Source organism: Solanum verrucosum, unplaced genomic scaffold (genome assembly GCF_900185275.1).
Source record: "Solanum verrucosum unplaced genomic scaffold, falcon-dt-bn FXZP01000277.1, whole genome shotgun sequence".
Lineage (NCBI taxonomy): Eukaryota > Viridiplantae > Streptophyta > Magnoliopsida > Solanales > Solanaceae > Solanum > Solanum verrucosum.
The window spans coordinates 595,310-618,332 of NW_026019945.1; the positions used below are offsets into that span (position 1 = coordinate 595,310).

At 35.6% G+C, this 23,023-nt stretch overlaps 1 protein-coding gene across 1 annotated transcript; it reads left to right on the top strand.

The window, feature by feature from the left end:
• The first annotated feature begins 1,096 nt into the window (after positions 1–1,096).
• Positions 1,097–21,583, top strand: LOC125809385 (proteasome activator subunit 4). Its single transcript, XM_049489037.1, has 35 exons — positions 1,097–1,397; positions 3,287–3,389; positions 3,476–3,588; positions 4,572–4,694; positions 4,986–5,087; positions 5,174–5,339; positions 5,559–5,675; positions 5,764–5,831; positions 5,921–6,022; positions 6,108–6,324; positions 6,467–6,700; positions 6,780–6,907; positions 7,035–7,152; positions 7,238–7,456; positions 7,543–7,698; positions 8,338–8,414; positions 8,569–8,777; positions 9,445–9,661; positions 9,745–9,824; positions 9,912–10,029; positions 10,117–10,287; positions 10,777–10,945; positions 11,023–11,066; positions 11,159–11,201; positions 11,290–11,432; positions 12,478–12,572; positions 12,902–13,797; positions 14,750–15,031; positions 15,110–15,205; positions 16,663–16,841; positions 17,097–17,178; positions 18,267–18,391; positions 19,336–19,428; positions 20,766–20,919; positions 21,289–21,583. The coding sequence occupies exons 1-35, from the start codon at positions 1,237–1,239 to the stop codon at positions 21,328–21,330; spliced, it is 5,442 nt and encodes a 1,813-aa protein (XP_049344994.1). The 5' UTR covers positions 1,097–1,236; the 3' UTR covers positions 21,331–21,583.
• Positions 21,584–23,023: the final 1,440 nt, after the last annotated feature.

Below are 23,023 nucleotides of genomic sequence, written 5' to 3' on the forward strand. Positions count from 1 at the left end.
CCAACTCATCACATATGTGCCAAGTGTATTTTATGGTTTAGTTACTCAACTAGAGACGGATCCACGTGGTGATAAATGAATCACGTGCATTCTTTAATTTTAGATATAAACATATATTTTATTACGCATGCTAAGACGCAAAAACAAGTTAGGTGCAATGGTCGAAATCACCCCTTAACTCTCCTCCTTGATTTGAAGGATTTGGATGGGTGAAAAGTGGTGTATACAACCATCACCCGAACATAGTAAGCATTACTAATTAATGTCATTTAATTTATAGTTATATGTTAGTATATTATGCGTGTTTAATAAATTCATTAGATGAACAATATTGTGTGACATGCTTTAACTAATGTACATCTGTTCTTAAAGTATGTTTGGATGAACCTATATCTTATCTTATGACTTATAATTCAAGAGACATAAGTTCAAAATCTTAACTTATAACATTTGATTTATTTTTATTATTTTGACTTATAATGAATGCTTAAAAATAATTTTTGTATATCGTTTAAATATTTCAAAAATACTTAAAATATATATTTTATCTTAAAAACACCCAAAATAAGTTAGCTAATAATAATACCCCGCTGTCTCCAAATCCATGGCCCGCCTCAACTAACATCTTAAATATCATGTCATGACACCAAGGATTAAGGGTACTTTTCTTACTGAGTAGCAAATAAATGATTGAGAAATTAGTTTATAAGAATAAGGTGCAGATTTATTGATTAATAAAGCGATTTTTTTTTTAAATAATGAGATTTTAGAAAAAATTACTCTAAAAACAAACACAATAGGTGATGTTTTCCATCCATAAAAGCTTAGTAAACAAAATCTTCATAATATTAGTCGCAATACACATAATTTGATTCGAATATTATAATCATATAAAAAAGATACAATTGGAAAAAAATAATGGTAAGAATTGCACTAATTCAATTACAAATTCGACAAAATTCAACAACTTTATAATAAATTCTAAATATCCAATTCTATATCATTAAATTCAAAATTATAACTCCGTCTCGGCTAATATTAGCTCAAATTAAATGACTTGAGCCAAACTCCAAATTTGGTACTTTGGGTTTTGGTCAAAATTTGTCTTGGGAAGAAAGAAAGGAAGACCCTCGCTATAAATATCCCAGCTGAAGGAGAGGGGTTTTTCACATTTTACATTTCTCCATTGTAAACAGAATTCAATTCAGTTATCAGATACTGTAAACATCAGTAGAAATGCACTTGTATAACGCTTGGTTGCCGCCGCCGGTGGCAGAAGAGACGAAAAAGGAGAAACAATCCTTTGCTAAAGTACTGAAATCAGTTAAAGAATCGTACAAGTCGGATGATCCCGATTCAGTTTATGCTACCCTCAAATGGGTTTCCGTTATTGACCTGTAAGCTTCAGTTTTCACTCTTAGTTTTACGTAATTCCTTATGTGTATGCTGAATTGCTTTGCTCGTTGACTTTGATCAGTCACTTGCAAGTTCAGTTTTTGATTTTGGCATGTGGGTTTGCAGTTTTTTCACCTTTTTTAGTGTGGTGTTGTGTGAATTGTACTGCTTGTTTGGTTTCGTGGTCTGATGTATTTGAATTTATTGAGTTTAAGTGAACTGATTGGTTTGTTACACTGTCCGGGATGGAAATGAAAGAGTAATAAACAGGACAGGGAAAAGTTTTATCGCGTAGACCCCGTAATTACAATCATGTGTATAAGCTCCTCCTAACAAGCTAATAGCAATTTGGACAGCTTACCAGGACTCAAATGGACTAAGGAGCTAGTTTTGGATACTAATAGAAAATATTTGACTACTCTCATTTCATATTTTAATGGTTAATGGATACGTACAAACCTAAATGCTTGAAGTACCATCTCTGGATGTTACATCCCAGTTCCTTTTGAAACATTAGACTCTACTCCCGAGAAGTTGGAAATTAAAACTTCACAAATTGTAGTCTTCACATTTAGCTCCTTCAGGAGATAGACTCTCGGCTCAAGTACAACAAATCTCACTGGGGACGCAGACCTTACCACTATCTCTAGGATTGCATTTATTGAATTCAGGGAAATCGAGTTTAGCACTATGGCCATTGAAAAGTTAATTAAAGTATCAAAAGGAATATTGGGTATAGGCGATGGTATTGGAACTGAGGTTGCGAAGGAAAGTGTACAGTTGAGAAATTAGGTTGTGGAAAAGGTATAGTAGGTGTTTGTTGACCTTCCCCTTGGGGTTAAATGGATGCAGGAACAGTTGGAAGTACCACTCTTTTACTAGTTGAGGGAACTTGTGTGCCGTAGAACAGTAGAAGTAGACAGACATAGGACCAACAGTAGATGGATTTTCCTTACTATTAGAGGAACTAAAGGAGGTGTTGCCTTGCAACATTACAGCTGTGTATGACATTGAGGCATTCATTTCCTCAGTTCGATGAATGAGGTCTGCTTGGCTCATCAAATGCTTCATCATCCAATGAATTTCTGTGATCTCTTGTGCAGTCACTTGAAATTCAGGATTCTCATACTAAGGCTTCTCCAATCTCTCCGACCTCTGAACCTGGGAGAGTTGTGCCTCCACCTTCTTCCGTCCTTCATCCAAACTTTTAAGTCTAGCAGAGAGTCCGGAAGGAATCGATGGGTCTGATACCAACTGTTACACTAACCAGGATCAGTGTAATTCGCCAGAAGTGGAATTGACAGAATAATAAACAGCGAAGAAGAGAAATAAAGTGAAGGAACAAATTTCATTACATAAACCCAATTTCTATTACAATCATGTATAAGACCTCACTGAACTTGTGAAACCTTTTACAAACTGATAGCACTTTGGACAGTTCACCAGGACTCAAATGGACTAAGTACATAATTGTGGACTAAGTGTAATAGTAGAAAATACATAACTAATCTCATTTTATATTTTAACTATCAATGGCCACGTACAAGCTAGAATGCCTGAGGTACCATCTCCGGGTGCTACATGGTTTTACTCCCTGGTTTGCTCTCTCTTTCATTTTTTTAGTCTAGGGTCTTTGAATTTCTTCAATTCAAGTAACATGATTAATTGTACTGTCTTATTTGTCTACAGAATTGAAAAACATGCTAATCCTGATACGATAACAAGATTTATAGACTTGGCACGACTTAAGAAAAAATATCTTGATTTAGAAAAAACTTGTTATTTCTGTCTAAAGAAAAACTTATATCTTGAAACCTGTGCAAACTTAACACAAACAGAACACAGACTTGTTGAATTATATAAACCTATTTACTGATGGACTTACCTGCAGCTTCATAAAAGCAAAAAGCGAACTATCTCTGGAGGATGTTACAGAAGTAGTTGAAGTTGGATTGGAATTGTTCCGTATATCAGAAAATAAACTTTTTGCTCAGGTAATTTCTTCAGAAAGCTACATATTCATGTATATCCTTTTTGATGGCTGTCTATCGACAGAGTTAAGGTCATTTGCTCTCATCAGGTTAGATGGGGAAATATCTTGGTAAAGCTACTGAATAAATACCGGAAAAAGTTGTCCTTGGAAGTTCAGTGGCGCCCTTTATATGATACTCTGATTCACACACATTTCACGAGGCAAGTCCCTGCTTTTCTTTTATTTGTAACCTTTTGTTCCTTAATTAGCTTGCTTTTTATTGCCTTTTCTGTATGGACATTGTAATTAGTTCGTTTGGTGGTCTTGTTACCATTCTCAAAAATTGATTCATTTGTGGTCACACCTAAGACACCTGGATTTTACATCAGATAACAACTTCTTTCCTGAACCTACATCTGAATGCCTTTGCAGCTAATATGCGATATACCCTCATGAAGTTTGTGAAACCTAATAGTTGCTGGTCAATAGCTTAGGAGTATGGTCTCCTTTCATGGCTTTGAAAACCTCATCAGGGTTCACACTCATTTGCTGTTTAATGGGTGTGATGTAAAAGTGATAAGAGCCTTCAATTATTCCTCAATCTTGTATTCAATGTTAGTAAAAATTCGCAAATAGTTGAGGGTTCAAAAATATCCATGTCTCTCCCTGTCAATTCCAAATGGAGTTTGAAGATTCATCTCTTATTCTCATCTTTCTTAACTCATACTGGGTGCCTCATGTTTCCATAGATTTATTGATGGGAGAGTAAATCAAAAAAGGAATGATCCTTTTTGATGGTCTTTGTCAATGTGTCACAATTTAATGAATGTTAGATGTTATTAGTTAATCTGGATGGGAAGTAAAAATACGATAACCAGCAGCAATATTAGAAGTGTATTAAGTTTGCAAAAAGTGGCATTTTCAACCCATTCTGAAATCTGATGTTTATATGCATCATATCATATAAATCTGACTGCTCACATACTACATATTTCTGTGTTTTTGGAGGTTAGAGGTGATACATGTTTCTTTTCTGTTACTACTTTTCTACCGTAACTAGTGGGATCTGTACTTTAATCAGTTTATTACGAATCTAAATCTCATCGTCAGATACTTAATATGTAGCTTTTGTATCGTTAACCCAGCAACTGTTCTTCTTAATGCACTTATATGCTGATTTGTTGAACTACTTTATTTGCTAAAGGAATACAGGCCCAGAAGGGTGGAGAATAAGACAGCGACATTTTGAGACCGTTACTTCTCTTGTACGATCCTGCCGGAGGTTTTTCCCTCCAGGCTCTGCATTTGAGATATGGTCCGAGTTCAGGTAATATTTTACTTCCTGGGTTAGGCTCTGGGAGTGCTAAAATTGACAGTAATTTAGGGTGTTTGTTGTACTTCTTTCCTAGGCCAAGATCCATCAACCACTATTGATGTGTTTCTCAATGTTGGGCCCCACAGTATGTTATCCACGGTCTAGTTCCAGTCCTGCACGTGTGCGGAGTTTAAGACTGGGTTGTGTTTTCCTTATATGGATAACTCTCCTCTCATGAGCTAATTTTTAGGGTTGAATTTGGCTTGTTTAGGTCCTCATTCATTAATGGAAAGCATTTTGCAGATCTTTGCTTGAAAATCCATGGCACAATTCATCCTTTGAGGGTGCTGGTTTTGTAAGACTGTTCCTTCCTACCAATAGAGACAACCAGGATTTCTTTTCTCAGTAAGGATGATCAACTTCTTCTGAAGATATTTTCACTTTCATCTCACTACATGAGTATACTAATTTTCTTTTTGGTGTTATGACAGCACATGGATTGTTACGTGTTTAGTCCACTGGGATTCCGTACCAAATTCCCAGTTTTGGAACAGCCAGTGGGCATCTGTTACAGCTCGTGTCATAAAGAACTATAGCTTCATTGACTGGGAACATTTCTTACCAGATATTTTCAATAAATATTTGAATATGTTCGAGGTAAGTTATGTACTTATGTTGCATAGACTCTATCTTTGTTGCTTGAAGAAATTTTCTTAGCAAATGAACAGGAGCAAACAAGTTTGTCTTATTACTATGCCTTGTATGGAAGATCATATTCCATCATAGTTGTATATTGGAAGGTTCCTTATTTTAGAGAGAATGGCACTCGTCGCACTGGTGTTTCTCATGTAATATTTCATTCATCTTTGTTCACAGGTTCCAGTAGCAAATGTCGGTGGGTCAAATCCTTTCTCTGTGGATGTTCCCAGAAACACAAGATTCTTATTCTCAAATAGAACAATCACTCCATCAAAAGCCATTGCTAAATCTATAGTAAGCGCACTTGTATAAGTGATCGTGATCATACAAATACATCTGCATGTGGCCAAAATGACCTCTGTTTTTGTCAATGTAAATGCAGGTTTATCTATTAAAACCTGGTGGTTCTGCGCAAGAACATTTGGAGAAATTGGTCAACCTCTTGGAACAGTTTGTTTTCTAGACAGATTTTATATCACCTTACTTTAAAAAAATTTGCCTGGTAAAATTTTGTAAATCATCTCTCTTTGTTGTTTTAGGTATTACCATCCTTCTAATGGTGGTCGCTGGACTTATTCCTTGGAGCGATTCTTGTTCCACTTGGTAAATATATTTCAGAAACGCTTGCAAAATGAGCAACAGTAAGAATTTTTAATCTATCATAGTAATTCTAGATTCTATATGAGAATATGTAGCCTTTGTCTGACCGTGAGACTGTGGGCTCAGGAGAAAAGATGATGGCGAGCAGTCTGAAATCTTCCTAGGGCAGTCAGAGAGGGTTGCTTTTGTGAATTCTATTCTCAAGCTAATTGATCGTGGACAGTATAGCAAAAATGAACATCTTTCTGAAACAGTTGCAGCTGCCACTTCTATCCTTTCATATGTTGAACCATCTCTGGTTCTTCCCTTTCTATCATCTCGCTTTCGTATGGCCTTAGAGACGGTTAGTTTGTTTAAGAATGAATCTTGGCAATTTGGATTCACACTCCTTTTGAACCATTACAAATGCTCCTACTTGGCTGAAGAGTTAATATTGTTTGAGTTAGGCTGATGATTTTACTCCCTTACTACAATTTTCTGAATAGGTGACAGCCACTCACCAGTTGAAAAGTGCTGTGACGTCTGTAGCATATGCTGGTCGATCTCTTCTCCTGACTACCTTGTCAGCTTCATCCATGGTTGTGGACGTTGTTGATCCTTCTGATTCACTTGTTGACCTGATGATGATTTCCTTGTCTAATGCATTACTTGGGATGGATGCCAATGACCCACCTAAAACCTTAGCAACAATGCAACTAATTGGCTCCTTGTTCTCCAATGTACGTACCAATATTATAAGTTCTTCCCAGTTATGGCTTGATCCACAAAAGGATTATACTTATTTGTCTTACCTTGCAGATGGCTATACTGGAAGATACTATGGACCAGTCCTCAATCATGCCGGGATTTCACTTTTCAGAATGGCTTGATGAGTTCTTGTTCCGCTTATTTTCGTTACTTCAGAATTTGGAAGCTAACAGTGTTGTGTAAGTATCACTTGTTAGATTCTTCTCCATTTTGCATCATATTTTCCATTTTTAATGGGACAAAACTTGAGCACAAGTAAATGAAGTCAATTGAATGCTCAAGGCTTTGTAATAACTGGTGCTTCAGGAATGAAGGTCTTCATTCGCAAGCAACTTCAGGAACTTTCCTGGTAGAAGATGGTCCATTTTATTTTTGCATGCTGGAAATCCTGCTTGGGAGGCTTTCAGAATCACTATTCAAGAAGGTATCTTTTTCTGGATTTCGAAATGATTATGTTTGTTCTGAGATTTACGATTTTTATTGATGTAAACTTCTATTTTACTGAGCAGGCTCTTAAAAAAATTTCCAAGTTTGTCACAACAAATATTCTTCCTGGGGCTATTGCAGAGGTTGGACTGCTTTGCTGTGCATGTGTTCACTCTAACCCCGATGAGGCAATTTCTCACCTTATCAAACCCCTGTTGGAGTCTGCTCTATCATCCTTAAAAGGAACACCTGTTACAGGATTTGGTGGAAGAGGAGCTTTTAAAACTTCTGAAGCAAGCAAGGTTCTCTTCTTTAACTAATGTTATTGTAATATGCTTCAGGATTCCACTTACTGTCTGCATTGATTTCTCATTTTTCATTTCTCCAGGAAAAGCCAATGGTCTCTCCCGCTCTTGAAACTGCAATTGAATATCATCTGAAAGTTTTATCTATTGCAATTAGTTATGGAGGTCCATCACTTCTTCATTACAAAGACGAATTCAAGGAAGCTATTTTTTATGCTTTCGATTCACCATCTTGGAAGGTCTTTTTTTTTAAAACTATACATCCTTTTCTGATGATTGCCTTTTCATTGTTATAAACCCTTGATTGTACCCACATTAATCAAATATTTAGGTTGCTGTCTCATTATACAGTGTTGGACAATCCTCACCTCTTGGGTCGAGTTAGGCGTAAGGTCCGCTTTTGTAACACGATATCAAAACTAGATCCATCTTTATTCTTGGTTTTCCACTGTTGGAACCTTATATTATGTTGCTTCCGTGCTCCAGAAGTCCAACCATGGCATGTAGTGCTTGCGTTCAGGTCTTAGTGTCCAATACTAGTCAAGTATATAAGGTTGTTGACAATCCTCACTTTATGAGCCAATTTTTGTTCTTGATTAAGCTACAAGTCAGTATTTTCGAGAATAATTATCCCAAAAAGGTAATATGCCCTTAATCATTTCATTTTATTTGCAGCAGTGTCAGTTATTCACCTGTCTTAGAAGTTGACGCTTCTTAAATTTTGTCTTGGGTAGTAGTAAACTGAGAATTACAGTTAACAGCATATATGTTTATTTATCGTCCAGTTAGTCTTGGCAGACCATTGTTCATATGAAGATTTGAACCAAAGTATTCTTGGTCCTTCAACTTTATCTGATAAGCTTAGTTGTACATGACAGGTTAATGGTGCTGGTGATCATCTCCTTCGATCTCTCCTTGGAAATCTTGTTCTTTACTATCCCATCAATCAGTACAAGTACGTGAAACTTTTGTCTGGTTAAGAATTTTATACATTCACCATTCAGTTTCTTTTCTATTTAATTTTTTGGTCAAAATATACGGGACAAGTGTTTTCTACTAGATGACTTTTCATGTATGTATCTATTGATTGCTCCACTTCCAAATACAAGGTGTGTTTTGCACCATGCTGCTGCCCCTGCACTGGAGGAATGGATCAGCACAAAAGATTTTACCGAAGATAAACCCTGGTTACCCCCTAAGTGGCATGTCCCTTGCTCTGAAGAAATTCATTTTGCAAATGAACTCTTGAAGCTGCATCTTGATTCTGCTTTAGATGACCTTTTGAAAATATGCAAATCCAAAATCCATTCTGATCCAGGTAACTATTATTTTTTATTACAATTCTGATTCTTGAAAGGGTAATCTGCCAATTGGATGAATCATAACACTTGTTATGATAGACTTTATGGAGATTTTCTATTCCTCTACTGAATGAAGGCATAGCATTTTGCTGAATGATACTTGCATAGATCATTAAGCTTGGAATGAGTCCTTAAATTTATTGTCGGAAGATCTAAACTTGTTAGGTATTGGTTCCAATATGAAGTTATGGTCAATTAGATAAATTCTCTATATCAATTTTGCTCTATTCAAACCCAAAACATGTATTATTTGTTTAGAAAAAGATATAATGCATGCATAAAAAAAGAAGAAAAAAGTATAGTTAAGAGTTGTCTTACTAAATTGCATTAGACTTTTTTGTTTCTGGTGTAAACAAATATATTTAGAGGATACTGACTCAATTATATACATCCTAGGATCTTGTTAGTAATTGAGCCAGCTCTCTGTTTTTTTTTTATTATGCTGTAAATATGGTTTCAGTGCAATTCATGTACTGACTTGTCAATATACACAATTGTTATCTTCTCAAAAAAAGAAGAAGAAGAGTTGTCAACCTTTTCTTTTTTCCATTTGAAAATATGTGCTGTTTATGTATCCTTCTCTGTAAGTCATTGTTTTAGTGTTCTTATACTTTGTGCTTGCAGGCATAGAGAAAGAACACTTGAAAGTGACCCTTCTACGTATCGATTCGTCACTTCAAGGTGTTTTATCGTGTCTACCTGATTTCAGACCATCCTATAGGAACGGGATGGCTGAAGAGCAACCTGACATTCCTTTCGTAATTGCTGGAGCGACTGGTTCATGTGTTGGCAGTATGGAACTGCGAGCAAAGGCTGCTGACATTATTCATGCAACCTGCCAGTATTCATCTTATCTCTTATAAATTTTTCTTGCTTCTCTCCCTGGATTTCATGTGGTGAATTTGACCACTACTGTCGTGACAGATACTTACTGGAGGAAAAATCAGATGATAGCATTCTATTGCTGCTTCTGATTCGTATAATTGACTCCTTGGGGAACTACGGTAATTGAATTTGCTTTGTACAATCTTCTTTTTCTTGTCATGGGTCTTCCCATAACTTGTATCCTAAGTTATTGAGATGGTCAACAGGGAGTTCAGAATACGATGAGTGGTCAAATCACAGGCAGTCCTGGAAACTAGAATCCTCTGCCATAATAGAACCTCCAGTTAATTTTATTGTGTCATCTCATTCGAAAGGGAAAAAAAGGTAAATTTAGCTATGCTTTTGTATGTAGGACTGACTGCCATATTGAATATGGCGTTTCCGTATTTGAAGATAACACCAATTTTGCAGGCCTAGGTGGGCACTTATTGACAAAGCATACATGCATAGTACTTGGAGAGCCTCACAATCATCATATCATGTCTTCCGGCTGAGTGCAAATGTATCTCCTTCAGATCATATCATTCATTTGACGGATGATCTACTTAATCTCTCCTTGCATAGTTATGAAACAGTCCGTGGGTGAGTTCTAATCTTTCACGCACATTGTCTGAACATGTGTCCTCTTTGCCTTAAATGAGGTCAAAGTTTATAAATTCAGTGAATTTGACCTACAAAATATTTCTACATCAACAAATAGTATACCGCAACAGGAGCTTCACAGTCGCTCTATATTGGACATACTTCCTGCCCTTAAACCTTTTTCTCATTCACTTAGTACTCATATATTGTATAGGTGCTTAAGCTAATATAAATCCATGCTAATTTATCCTGTTGTAGAGAAGTCATGGAAGTAGAATAATGATATAATCTTTTGAGTGATTTAAGCAATACAATGAGGAGTACTAACTGTGTGCATATCTCTCATGGTCATGGTCATTGTCCTGTCATTCTTAATTTCCATTGGGAAGACAATTTTTATGTTGATTGCTAATGATTAGGTCCCATAACCACGTTTGCATCTTCTGGAAGATTTTTTGTTTCTCATCTATCTACTCCCCATTTCCTCAGACTTGCTGGAAAATCTCTCTTGAAGATGATGAAGAGATGGCCCTCTACAATCTCAAAATGTGTGCTCAGTCTGAGTCAGAACTTGAAAAATTCTAGCTCACCAGAATGTGCAGTCTTAGGTTCCTGTGCAGTCCTTGCAACACAAACTGTTCTTAAATGTTTAACAACGGTATTGATCTTCATACTACATGCATTATTCTTTAGGAAGTGAGTACCTGACTCTGTTTTTGCTCTTCATGACACAAGGATTTGAAGGCACTTTCTTCCTTCCTGCTTGGAATTCTGTCAAGGTAAATTTTTATGCTTGCATCTGTTTAGCTTGTGATTCCTTATAGCACAATGTTGGTGTTGACTGTGTGTTACTGAACCTTTTTTGCTCAAGCTCTCATCATGAAACACTAAAAGCTCAGAAAGCCATCAATGAGGTGAGATATACATTCAAAATCGAGTCTTTTCATTTCTCTTTTCTATGTTGACAAAAGAAAGTTTATATTTTTATTGGATATCTAACAGCTTTTCATCAAGTACAACATTCATTTTTCTGGAGTATCCAGAAACATGCTAAAGGCATCAGGCAATTCAGAAGGAACAGATTTTGGAGTGTTGGTTTCTGAGATAGGTTCTTTGAGTTTTGAGAGCTCCAACTTGCACTGGCGGTAAGCTTGCTTTATGTAATGTCCTCCTCTCCCCCCCCCCCCCCCCCACCCCACCCCACCCATGCGCGCGCGCACACACACAGAGCTTCATGAGTTCCTCTAAGTGTATGTGTCTCAATTGGACCATCACACCTAGGAATGACAATAGGGCTGGGTGTGGCAGATTTTAACTTGCACTGCAACAATGCTGCGTCACAATGCCCACTTCACCATACAAGCTTTTTGTATAGGGGAGGGTGTGGCAGGTTTCGAATTCCGCAGTAACAGTGCCACACTACCCCTCTTCACCGCACACCCTCTTTTCTTCCTGCAAAATCCCCGCCCCATACTGTCTGCATGCTGCAACATTTTTCTGTTTGAGCATACCTATCGTGAATATTAAGAAAAGTTCAACATAAGGCTTCAAGATTGTCAAAAGATCAAGGAAATGGAAATAGATATCAAAACCAATAATACCATTAAAAACCATTAAGTTTTCATTGTGATCTAAAATGTAATTCTGTGAATGACGTTGTGCCTAAACTTTATGTCGTCTTCTTAATATCTGAAGAACTCTAAGCTTCATATTAGCTTGTCATTTTCTCTATCTTGTGTGAAATTTAATACTAATTTTGGGGAAAGAAAACGTTGTTGGTAGAGAGATTTCAATGAGTGGTTCAAACACGGATAATGTTGGAGGCTAATTACAGGCAATGGGTGGTATTACCAGTCATGACCTTTGGTCGCTGCTGTCATAAAAGATGAATAGGTCTTTAGAGATATAGATTCCCTACTTCAGCATTTGCCCACAATGCCACAACCAGCCCTTGCCCCACAATTTTCTTACAACAACAAGAACATACCCAGTGTAATCCCAGAAGTGGGGCACCCCAACATTTTCTTAAAAAGAATATTCTCTCGCATGACCTGCCTCTACTGCCATCTCTAATTATAGATACGTAGATGGTAGGTTAGCTGCAGGACTGGTTTTGTCTTCCTATTGTCAATCAACACTCATTTTTCCTTCTATGCATAAAATATATTTTATTTCCCCGATTTCTTTCAGGTACAATCTGATGGCTAACCGAGTACTGCTGCTGTTGGCTATGGCTTCCAGAAATGATCCTAACTCGTCCTCCAAAATTCTGAGTGAAACTGCTGGTTAGTTAAGTTTGTCCATGGGTTATGCTTCAGTGCATTTCGTTAGTTGAACATTTCTGCTAGTATTCTTGTTCCCTCAATAGGGTAGAAATAGGAACTCCTTCTAGTAATTTATTGTTTTTTGTTTTTTATGGTCAGTATCTTTCTCCTTATAGTATTCTTGTTCCGTGAATATGATCTATCATAACAAGCAGTCAAAATGATTGCCATCTTCAATTCACCTTTATTACTGTGTTTCTTTTGTGATCTAAAGTAAGCAGCAATATGTTTCATGTTTAAATTTACGTATAGATTTTGAGAAATTCTCATCTTATGATTAATCTTGTCAGGTCACTTCTTACATAGTTTAAAAAGCCAACTACCGCAGACAAGAATTTTGGCAATCTCAGCTCTAAATACTTTGCTGAAAGAATCACCTTACAAGCTCTCTGAGGACCGACCCATTTGCTCTACTAACCGGCAGGATAAATCCAAGTCTTCTCTCGAAGAAGCTTTAAGTAATATATTCCAGGAAGAGGGTTTTTTCAATGAAACCCTGAATAGTCTTTCTCATGTTCATATAATTGACACTGATGGTGCTTCTTCTAAAGGAAATCATGGAACCTCTTCATTTCAGAGTGTGGCTGACAAATCCATTACTCGTTTTTATTTTGAATTTTCTTCATCATGGCCCCGTACTCCCAATTGGATATCTTTGTTTGGAAATGACACTTTCTACTCGAGCTTTGCCCGAATTTTTAAACGTCTAGTACAGGAATGTGGTGCTCCTGTTATACTGGCACTAAAAGATGCATTAGCAGACTACATAAATGCAAAGGAGAGGACAAAGCAGTGTGTTGCTGCTGAGGCAGTGGCAGGTGTGCTACATTCTGATGTTTTCGGTGTTTCAGAAGCATGGGATAGCTGGTTGATGACCCATTTTCAGAGTATTATTCAAGCACCAACAGTTGAGTCCATACCTGAGTGGGCAGCTTGTATTCGTTATGCAGTTACTGGAAAAGGAAAACATGGAACAAAAATTCCACTCTTGAGACAAAAGGTCATGGACTGTTTAATGAACCCCTTGCCTGAAACAGTTAGTACTACTGTAGTTGCCAAGCGATACATGTTTCTTTCAGCTGCACTAATAGAAGTTTCCCCACCAAAAATGCCAGTTACTGAACTAGCGCTTCACTATAAGCTTCTTGAAGAATTGCTTGGCCGTATGAGCCATTCATCTCCACAAGTGAGTGTTCAACATTTCGATTTTATGCTTGGGATCACAATTTATTATTCAGTTTTCTCTATTATTTTTCTGGTTATGTTAAGAGTTGTTTGGTTACATGAGCCATTTGATATTTGAATTGATTGCCAAAGATAGCATAAGTTTATCTGTCGATCAACTCAAATTGCATACCTCTTTGATGAGTTGCTTTGCTTGATAGAATCTTTCCTTCTCGACCAGTTTTAGTTTTACAAGTTGAGCTGGTTCTTCTCAGTTGTTCTACCGGAAAGACAAGCTTGTTAGTCTCAGCTTTTCCAGATCAATAGGTTCAGCTCTGAGCATCATTGTTGGGTCCCTTCTAAGATCTTTTAAAATATATTTTTCAATAATCTTTTGGCTCTTCTCATGGTTATGGCTCCACATCTGATCTTGATCCCATTGTTTTCTCCACATCTGATCTTGATCCCATTGTTTTTGTGCTTCCTCTCTTTTAATCTCAAAGGCATTATGACCGCCACATACATTCTCTTTGACCATTCTTCTTTCCAAGTTGTACATACATTGAGGCTATATCTTTGAGCTGAATCTCGACTTCATAGTTTCATTATATTCCTTGTATCCAAAGTTGTTGAACTTTGAGAATAAAAAAGGTATTCTTTGACTCCTGTTCAGAAAGAAAGATCTTTGACTACAATTTTTTAATGTATAATGTCATCGCTTATTTTATTTTTGTTTAAGAAAATTTCTTCATTTGTAAACGAGAACATTGTAACTTATTGTTCTTCTCATCTAGTTTCTAACAAAAAAGTTTATCTTTCAAAGACAAATTAATCTATGTTTAAGGGAAATTGGTAAAATTGACCACCCCAGAAAAAGGAATGGATCCTTTCACAGTTTCATCAACCCCCTTCAAAGTCTTCTGTAGAGTTTGTTGTCTCTGTGGTGACAGATAATGATACAATTTCTGGAACAGGTGAGGGAATCCATTGGTGTCACCCTCTCTGTTTTATGCTCAAACATTCGGCTCCAGGTGTCCTGCAATCAAGTTCATCCACATGAAGTAGGGACAAGTAATGTGAACAGGAAAGTTGAAGCAGCGAATTGGGATCATTATCTAGTAGAACGTGCATCTGAGCTTGTGGTGAAGATCCAAAGTTTTAGCCAGTCAGATACTCTGGATGTGCAATCGGACATAATTTCTGACAATGGAGTATCAACCGAACAGTCTCATGATGATGTTAAATGGATGGAGACGGTACAGTCAGCCAACTCATCTATTGGACTTTTTGCTCCTAAGACCTTTTATTGATTAGCTTGTTTTGGTGATGTGCAGCTATTTCATTTCATTATCTCATCTCTAAAGTCAGGAAGATCCTCGGTTCTGCTGGATGTTGTTGTTGGTCTTTTGTATCCTGTAATATCTCTACAGGTTAGTTGCAACATCGCATCATTCCTGTTGCTTGTCTTTTTAGTTGTTTTTGACATTTTGAAGGGATGAAATTACTGTTTGAAGAACTTGGCATATACACACTTCCCCTCCATTTACGGATGAAAATGGTAAAACTTGTAACTGAGGTCTCTTGGAGAAAAGAAACTTTGATTTTTGTTTTTCGTCAATTCCTGTGACTGAGATCTCTTAAAGAACAAACTTTGACTTTGATTTTTGACAAAATTGATAAGAAGCATCTTGTTTATCTCATGGTCAAAAGGCTAGACTTTAAGTTTTCTGTATTTTTCTTGTTTTTAACTGCTATTTCTTGCTGTTCCTCACATTTGGCTGGTTGTTCTTCTCTTTTTACCACCTACATATTTATACTGCTGGAACTAGAAGACTGCCTTTCTTTGGTGATGAGGATGGAGAAATCTATGAAGGCAGGATATTATTGGAAATAGATGATTGGAGTTAGTTGTTTCCATAGTTGAAAGATAAGAGGAATTTCTGTGAGCCAAGTTAATAGGCTGATAACGAAATATTACACGTTTTTTCTTCTTCCTCTCCTCATTTGGCGTCTAAGATAGTTTTTTCGAGTTACTGCTTTCTAGCTTGTTCAAGCTTTTGCAAATGAGTGTGTACGAAATGTTGAGACCTAAGAAAATAACTAAATATCTCCTCTCTTTAAGGGCTTAAGATTTTAGATGAGGTGACACCAATCAGGTTTGATTTCCGTTCCTATTCGTCATCCTTACTTGCCTATAAAAGTTAAGCCTGCATATCAGTGGTATTGATGAAATCTTTAAAGAAATAAATCTCTCAACTTTAACAACATAGCTTTTAGGGAAGGTATAGCTACATCATTAATCAATATAAGAATTATTGCATTAAACTATTGTCACATAAACTTCTCCTTGCCGAGTTTTGATTCTTATCTCTCTCTGAGTCTTTAACTAAACTGACCTTTTCCCTTAACTGACTGGAGCTACTGTATATCAACAAGAAAGGATTAAATTGAAAAGACTCTTGTTGAAGAGTTTCATGTCTGGATTAAATTCTGACTGCAAGGCATCTCCATCGTTAATTTCCCATGGTTTTATGCTTGGTACACGAGCCATGACCATTGAACTTGTATCCTGTACAAAGTAGGAGAATTGCGAGTGTCTGCTCCCTTCATGTTATGGTGATATTTCCGTGAATATGTCCTCCCAGACCATATTAAATCTGCATGTTTAGTTCTCTAATTCTTTCGTTCAGTTTTAGTCTTGATTTATATCTACATATCCTAGTTGAAATTTCGTTCAAACGAATGATACTGAAAATTTAAATTCTTGACATTTTTGCAGCTGTTACACACGTGAAGAAATTGATACACTATATAAATTAATATATTCTCATTGGAGATGTTTATAATAGAAGTGCATTTCTCTTTTGATACTGTTGATTTTTTGTAGGAGACGTCAAATAAGGATTTGTCGACACTGGCCAAAGTAGCTTTTGAATTGCTAAAGTGGAGAGTTTATTCAGAGTCCCATTTAAGGAAAGTTGTACTCACCATTCTTTCTATAGCCAATGATACCAATTGGCGCACAAGATCTACGACTCTGACCTATTTGCGGAGTTTCATGTATAGGTATGATCTTTCCATTTTGATCTTCGCTCCTTTTCTCCTCCTTTGAGGGAAAAAATCCTTATTTTGGTTCTTGAAGAGAAAATGAGGTACTTTGAAAGAAAAAAGTGTTGTTATCATCACTTTAAACTGAATCATTGTCATTTTTATTTCAAACTCAGTCTTCAGGTGTTACGGTGGTCTAGAATAGCTAAGTAATGCAAAAATAAACTTGTACTATCCTAAATAAATGAGTTGCTATCTGGTTGCACCATACAGGCACACTTTCGTCCTCTCTAAGGTGGACAAACAACAAATTTGGCAAACTGTTGAGAAGCTACTCACAGATAATCAAGTTGAGGTAAGTTCACATAAATTTTAGCTGAAATATTTATGGTATCAACTATGTAAATAATTAAAATGTTGTGCATTATCATATGATGTCTAGTCTTGGAGAAAGTAAGTAGATCTCTTGATGCTCTTTGCTTGTTTTGTTCAATGGTTGATCTAGAACAAATACATTCTTGATTTCTCAAACCCCATACCCCTATAATAATGGTGGAGTAAGGGGTGGACCCAAAGCGGAATTAACTGGTGGTGCTCGGTCGAAGCTTATTTAGGTAGCTTTTTTTGCTTTTTTAATTTCCTAAACTTACTAGGTCATGTTTGATTACATCGAATAGGAAAGGCTAGGATAGAATACAATTTACCTCTTTGTCTAACCTATCATATGTTTGATGCACCAAAAGACAACCTTTTTTCAAAGATCACTGCGGCTTATCCTATGTCTTGTTCAATTCTTTATGGTATTATCAAATTCATCCATTTTTCATGTGGCCGTTCCTCTTCTATTGCTGTAGCATGTAAGTGTGTCATGTGCTTAAAATAGTACCATGAGCTTATAGGTAGTAGATGTTATGTGTTTGATTATAGTCCTTTTTCAACCCTTCCTGTTCAGATCAAGTGAGATTATTATGCTTTTAAGTTGCTTGGTGTCTGAAAGTCCTTTTGCTTGAAGTTACAATTGATTATTGCACCCCCATTCTACTTAAGGCTTCATGCTCCCATTACTAAGTGGTGGGAGCCTCCATCTCTAGAGCTGCCTTGGTGGTCCATGCTTGTGTCTAATTAAACATCAGGACTTCAACCAGGAGAAATATGATGTCACATCCCACATCAAATAAGAAACAATTAGTTAAGACATTCTTTCTGTTTGTAGAAGTTGGACCTGCTTTGCACACTTCTTATTTGCAAGATGAAATCTTAACATGTTCGCAAGTGTTAATGCATTTATTGCTATTTCCTAAGAAACAAGACAGGTGCATTTCAAGTAGTCATGTTTTATCCTTTTGATTATAAAAATAGCTTTAGTTCTCCCTGATTACTTAGATATGGAGATTATGGTGATTTAAAGAGACTCATTTGAATTCTTCTGAACATTTTGGTCAGGTAAGAGAGCATGCGGCAGCAGTCTTGGCTGGCCTAATGAAGGGTGGAGATGAAGATTTAGCCCAGGATTTCCGTCATAGAGCTTATACAGAAGCAAATATCATTCAGAAGAAGAGAAAACAAAGGTTCTTTTATTGTTTTAGTTTTACTCAATTTTGGCTAGTTATTATTACTGTGCTTTTATTATTTGTTGGGTCATTACTGATGATCATCCTAGAGAAGTCACACCTATCTGTATATTCTAACACCATTCGCCTGGGATGGGCTTGTTACATTAGTGATGATAACCTTAGAGAGATCAAGCTTGTCTTTATTATGTGAGATATGACACCTGGGCCTCACTCATCCCCAAAAACTAGCTCATGAGTGGAGGATTTTTCAAGTCCATATAAGCAGACCACCAGTCCATTCTCCAACCAATGTGGGACTTAAACACACTATAGTGCCCCCTTTCACTCCTAGGGCCAATTGGAGCATGGACCGGGAGCCCAAGTGGTGGGGATGGACCTGACTCTGATACCATGTCTAGACCACCGGTCCATTCCCCAACCGATGTGGGACTTTAACCCACTCTAACAATATGCTAACACCATGCACCTTGCATGTGCTTGTTAAGTCCTTCCTGATGATCATCGTAGAGAGATCAAGCCTTTCTGCATATGATTGCTCAAGACGCATATATATAATAATTATGTGCAAAATTCTACTAAAAGAATTCCTGTGAATTGTTTTGGTTTTGTAGGAGCTAAAAATTACAAAGATATTACACAAACATTAATTAAGCGACTAATCGATTTAGATACCTAGGGCACCTAGAAAAGTGTGTTTCTTTGTGTGTTTGGCATCTAGGGGAGCGATACTGAAAACCAAGAATCGTAGGAAGAGAAGGATCATACATGTCACCGGATGTTGTATGTGTAGATTTTCTTGCAAACACAGTAGTGTTAGGATCCTTGTAAGAAGAAAAAGGATGATATAACTATCATTTTGTATTGCAACACAATTGTTGTGCTGATGGTTATATATATACACAATGTGTTACCATTCTCAAAAAAAATTGCTATTGCAGAAGCATGCGTTCTGGATTCTCTGTAGCATCCCTACATGGACAGATACTTGCTTTGGCTGCTTGCGTGCTATCAGTTCCTTATGATATTCCCAGGTATGTCAGTTGTCTGATATAGTTTCATATATTCAAGATATATTTCACTATCAGTTTCTTATAATATTCCCAGGCACACTGCCCATTACCTAACATAAACTCATATGTTCAAAGATATATATGACCAAGTGTTATCCTAGGAAGTTCGTGGAAGTAGCAATCCACTGCAGGAATGATACATTTTAACTTGTCACAAAAGATGAAGTAAAATAAAACGAAATGGAACTTAAATAGCATTTGAGATGACCCTGATGATTAGGGCCAGCAATATGATAAAATATGAAATTGATCAACTTATGCTGGTCCAAATTAATCAAGTATGTGTGGAGATCGTGCTTAACATTTTGAAATATTCTAGTAGACAGTTTCTTTCAAGCAGTCTTTACAGAAGTGTAGGATAATCATGTTTATGGACTTCACATTCCTAAGTATGGGGTCATAATTGTCACTAACAAGACGTCAACTTTTTTTCCACATGGTATATTGCTTTAAATTTCCATTGTATCACCTAATCAATTTTATTTTGTTATATCTACTTGAATGTAGCTTGACATTCAAAACTTTCAAATTAGGAGTTAGTAATTTTGTTAATACAAAAGAATCAAGTTACTTTCCATGCATTACATTTTATTAGTCAAGTTTCATATGCCACTCAATGTATTGAATAGTAGCTGCTAGCTAGTGTCTTTCTTTTTCAATTTTTTGGTTTTAATTATATAACTAAGTTTTGTTAAAAGAAAAGAAAACAAAAAAATTATAGGAGCAAGTTTTTTCTTTAATTTAGAGAATTATAAGTTCTAATACTTGATGGAAATACTGTATTTGTCTCCTGTATTGTTTTACGTGATGTTGTTGATTATGCATGAAGTTTAAGAAAGAAATGAAGAAAGACTTTTGAAACTTGTCGTGTAAAACAAGCCAAAAATATTTGTGTGGCTATAAATCATCTCATTAAAAAAACACAAATCAGTCTATTAGTTAAGAGTGTATTGTGTTATTTCACTTTTGTTGTAAAAAGGAATATGTAAATGAGGCAGAAGCTTTGCTAGAACTCATAAAGGTTCTCAAGGATTAGAAGAGGGCAATGCTGTATTTTGGTGCTTTTGCTCACTGTACAGAAATTCCAGCACTGACTTTGTGCTGTTTACAAATACAATTATTACCTTTTCAAAATATAATTCTTTTAAAGTTAAATTATTTCTAGATGTAGAAAGATATCATTATTCTTTTTGAGATGGTCCATAGTATACTACTATTAAACTTAGATATTACCAGTAGTATGGATTACTCTAGAGAAATGTTTCTCATTAGTGACGAATTGCCAAATTTTATCGCAGTTGGTTGCCAGAACACGTTACACTGTTGGCTCAATTTGTTTCTGAATCATCACCTGTAAAATCTACCGTGACAAAAGCTGTGGCAGAATTTCGACGCACTCATGCGGACACATGGAACGTTCAGAAAGATTCCTTCACTGAAGAACAACTTGAGGTATGGTTCACATGTACATTTAGCTGATGTAGGTTCCTCTCCAATCTAATTCTTTAACCAAAATATTGACATACAAGTAAGGGCAAAGTCAAAATTTAGATCCATGGGTACGACATTGTTGAGTTCTTATGGCCAAGAGGGTTCTATATTGGATTCCGTCCAAAACTAGTTACTTGTTTAGTGTGAAAAGAAGTATTTTCTAAAGTTCTATAAAAGACTTCAACTTTTATTATATCAAATCCTAGTTGCAGATGGGGATGAGAGATTTTGGCAAAACAACTAGAAGAATTTAGTAGTTCAGCAAGCCACCTCTATAATTGATGATTGGTGCTTTCTTAGCTAACAAGATCATTTGTGACATCTTTGCAGGTCCTGGCTGATACATCATCATCCTCATCATACTTTGCCTGACATTCATGGTGTGCCTTACATGAGAGAGAGAATCATATCATACTATATAAGTGGGAAGAATGTTAGGCAAAAGTAATGCCCATACAAATTTTTATTAACAATTTTGTTCTACACTAAAAATTAAAAAAAAACTTTTAGACAGAAAATCATTCATTTTCTACATTGAATTTGAATGTAGAAAATTGTTTCATCTTCCCACAATTATTAAATGTTTGAATTGCTTAGTTATCACCAGTAATTATTTCAATTTTAATGTTTTGTTTCTTTCATCTTCCATGTTAGTAATAGATTTTTCATATTCTTTACAACATTCTATAAATTTGCATAGAAAAATATATACATTGATCAATCAAATTATCACCCAAACATCTAATTTCTTGACAGAAAACAATGTTAGGAAAACAATCATAAGACAATTTTATATATTTGTTTCTTCAAGCATAGAGAATTGCTCTTCTCCTTCACTTCTCAGCAATCCTTTTAGATTTGGAAACCTTTTCATAAGTGTCTATTTTGATGCCGAATTGATCCTTTCCATAGCAAGTCGTTCCAAGTATGAGAATGTTGGTGCAAAAAATTATTATGCTTCTTTGGGTTTTGATAATTGTATGAGTTTTTATTTGGGTATCAAAAATATGCCGGTTGTAATCCCATAATTTATGTATTAATATTGTTAATTATTTTTTGGGTTTATATGATACTTCTTTTAGGATGGGTTGTAATAATAATTGTGTCCTATACATGTTTTACTATTACTCCTTGCAATTGTCTTTGCTGAAAATCCCTTCCTTTTTCCCTTTGTATAAATTAACCATTTATTTTCTCGCTTTGTATATTATGATAAAAAGATTTGTTGGGTTGCAATTATTTTTATCTTTTGATAGGCTTTTGGTGATAATCTCTTGAATTATATGTCAAGAATTTCCCTTTTTGTAATTCTGCACTTTAATATAGAAGACGTGGGATTAAATTATGAATTAGAAATTCTTTATAGTAGTGTTTCATATGCTTTTAAATATATTGTGTGAAAGATGATGACTCAAAAATTGTATTCAGAAAGTTATACTATGAAGCAAAGTCACAAGTCTCACATTGGCTTTGTTGTTTATTTGATACAAATAATTAATAAATAAGAGTCAACAAGATACATTAATAAATAAGATTAAAATTTCTATGAGTGAAGAAAGTTGTTGATACTCTTCTCTTAAGGACTCTGTAGCTTCTCATGTTAAAATTTTTATTTCATCTTGTTTAAATTGTGCAAATTAGGTATGTTAAGTTTCATTATGCTTCAAAGTGTAAAGTTGAATTATCATTTTACCTCTATGCTAAATTAAATATCTAATTAATTAAATAGTAAACAATATCATATATATTATACTAAATACGAAAAGTGAAAAGATGTTAAAGTAAAATTTTGAATCAACTTTTAACTGCAATAAAATGAGAAAAACATTAAGAAAGGTGAAAATGAAAAGATTATGGTTTCAAGACTCTTCATTTCTACAAATTAAATTTTAAAATTTTATCTTTTCATTCTCTCATATTGAATGAAGGAAAAAATTGGACTTGCAAACTATAAATTAAGCATTGGATAATATCTTATAAATCATAAGAAAAGGTAGTATTTAATTATTAATTTCAAAATCTTCTTTTATTTGATTCAATCTTCATCTGTGTATTACCATATTTA

Coding starts and splice junctions, on each gene's coding strand:
- LOC125809385 (XM_049489037.1), top strand. CDS start 1,237: ATGCACTTGTATAACGCTTGGTTGCCGCCGCCGGTGGCAGAAGAGACG. Junction 6,325..6,466: donor TTCGTATGGCCTTAGAGACG/GTTAGTTTGTTT, acceptor TTTTCTGAATAG/GTGACAGCCACTCACCAGTT. Junction 8,415..8,568: donor TATCCCATCAATCAGTACAA/GTACGTGAAACT, acceptor TCCAAATACAAG/GTGTGTTTTGCACCATGCTG.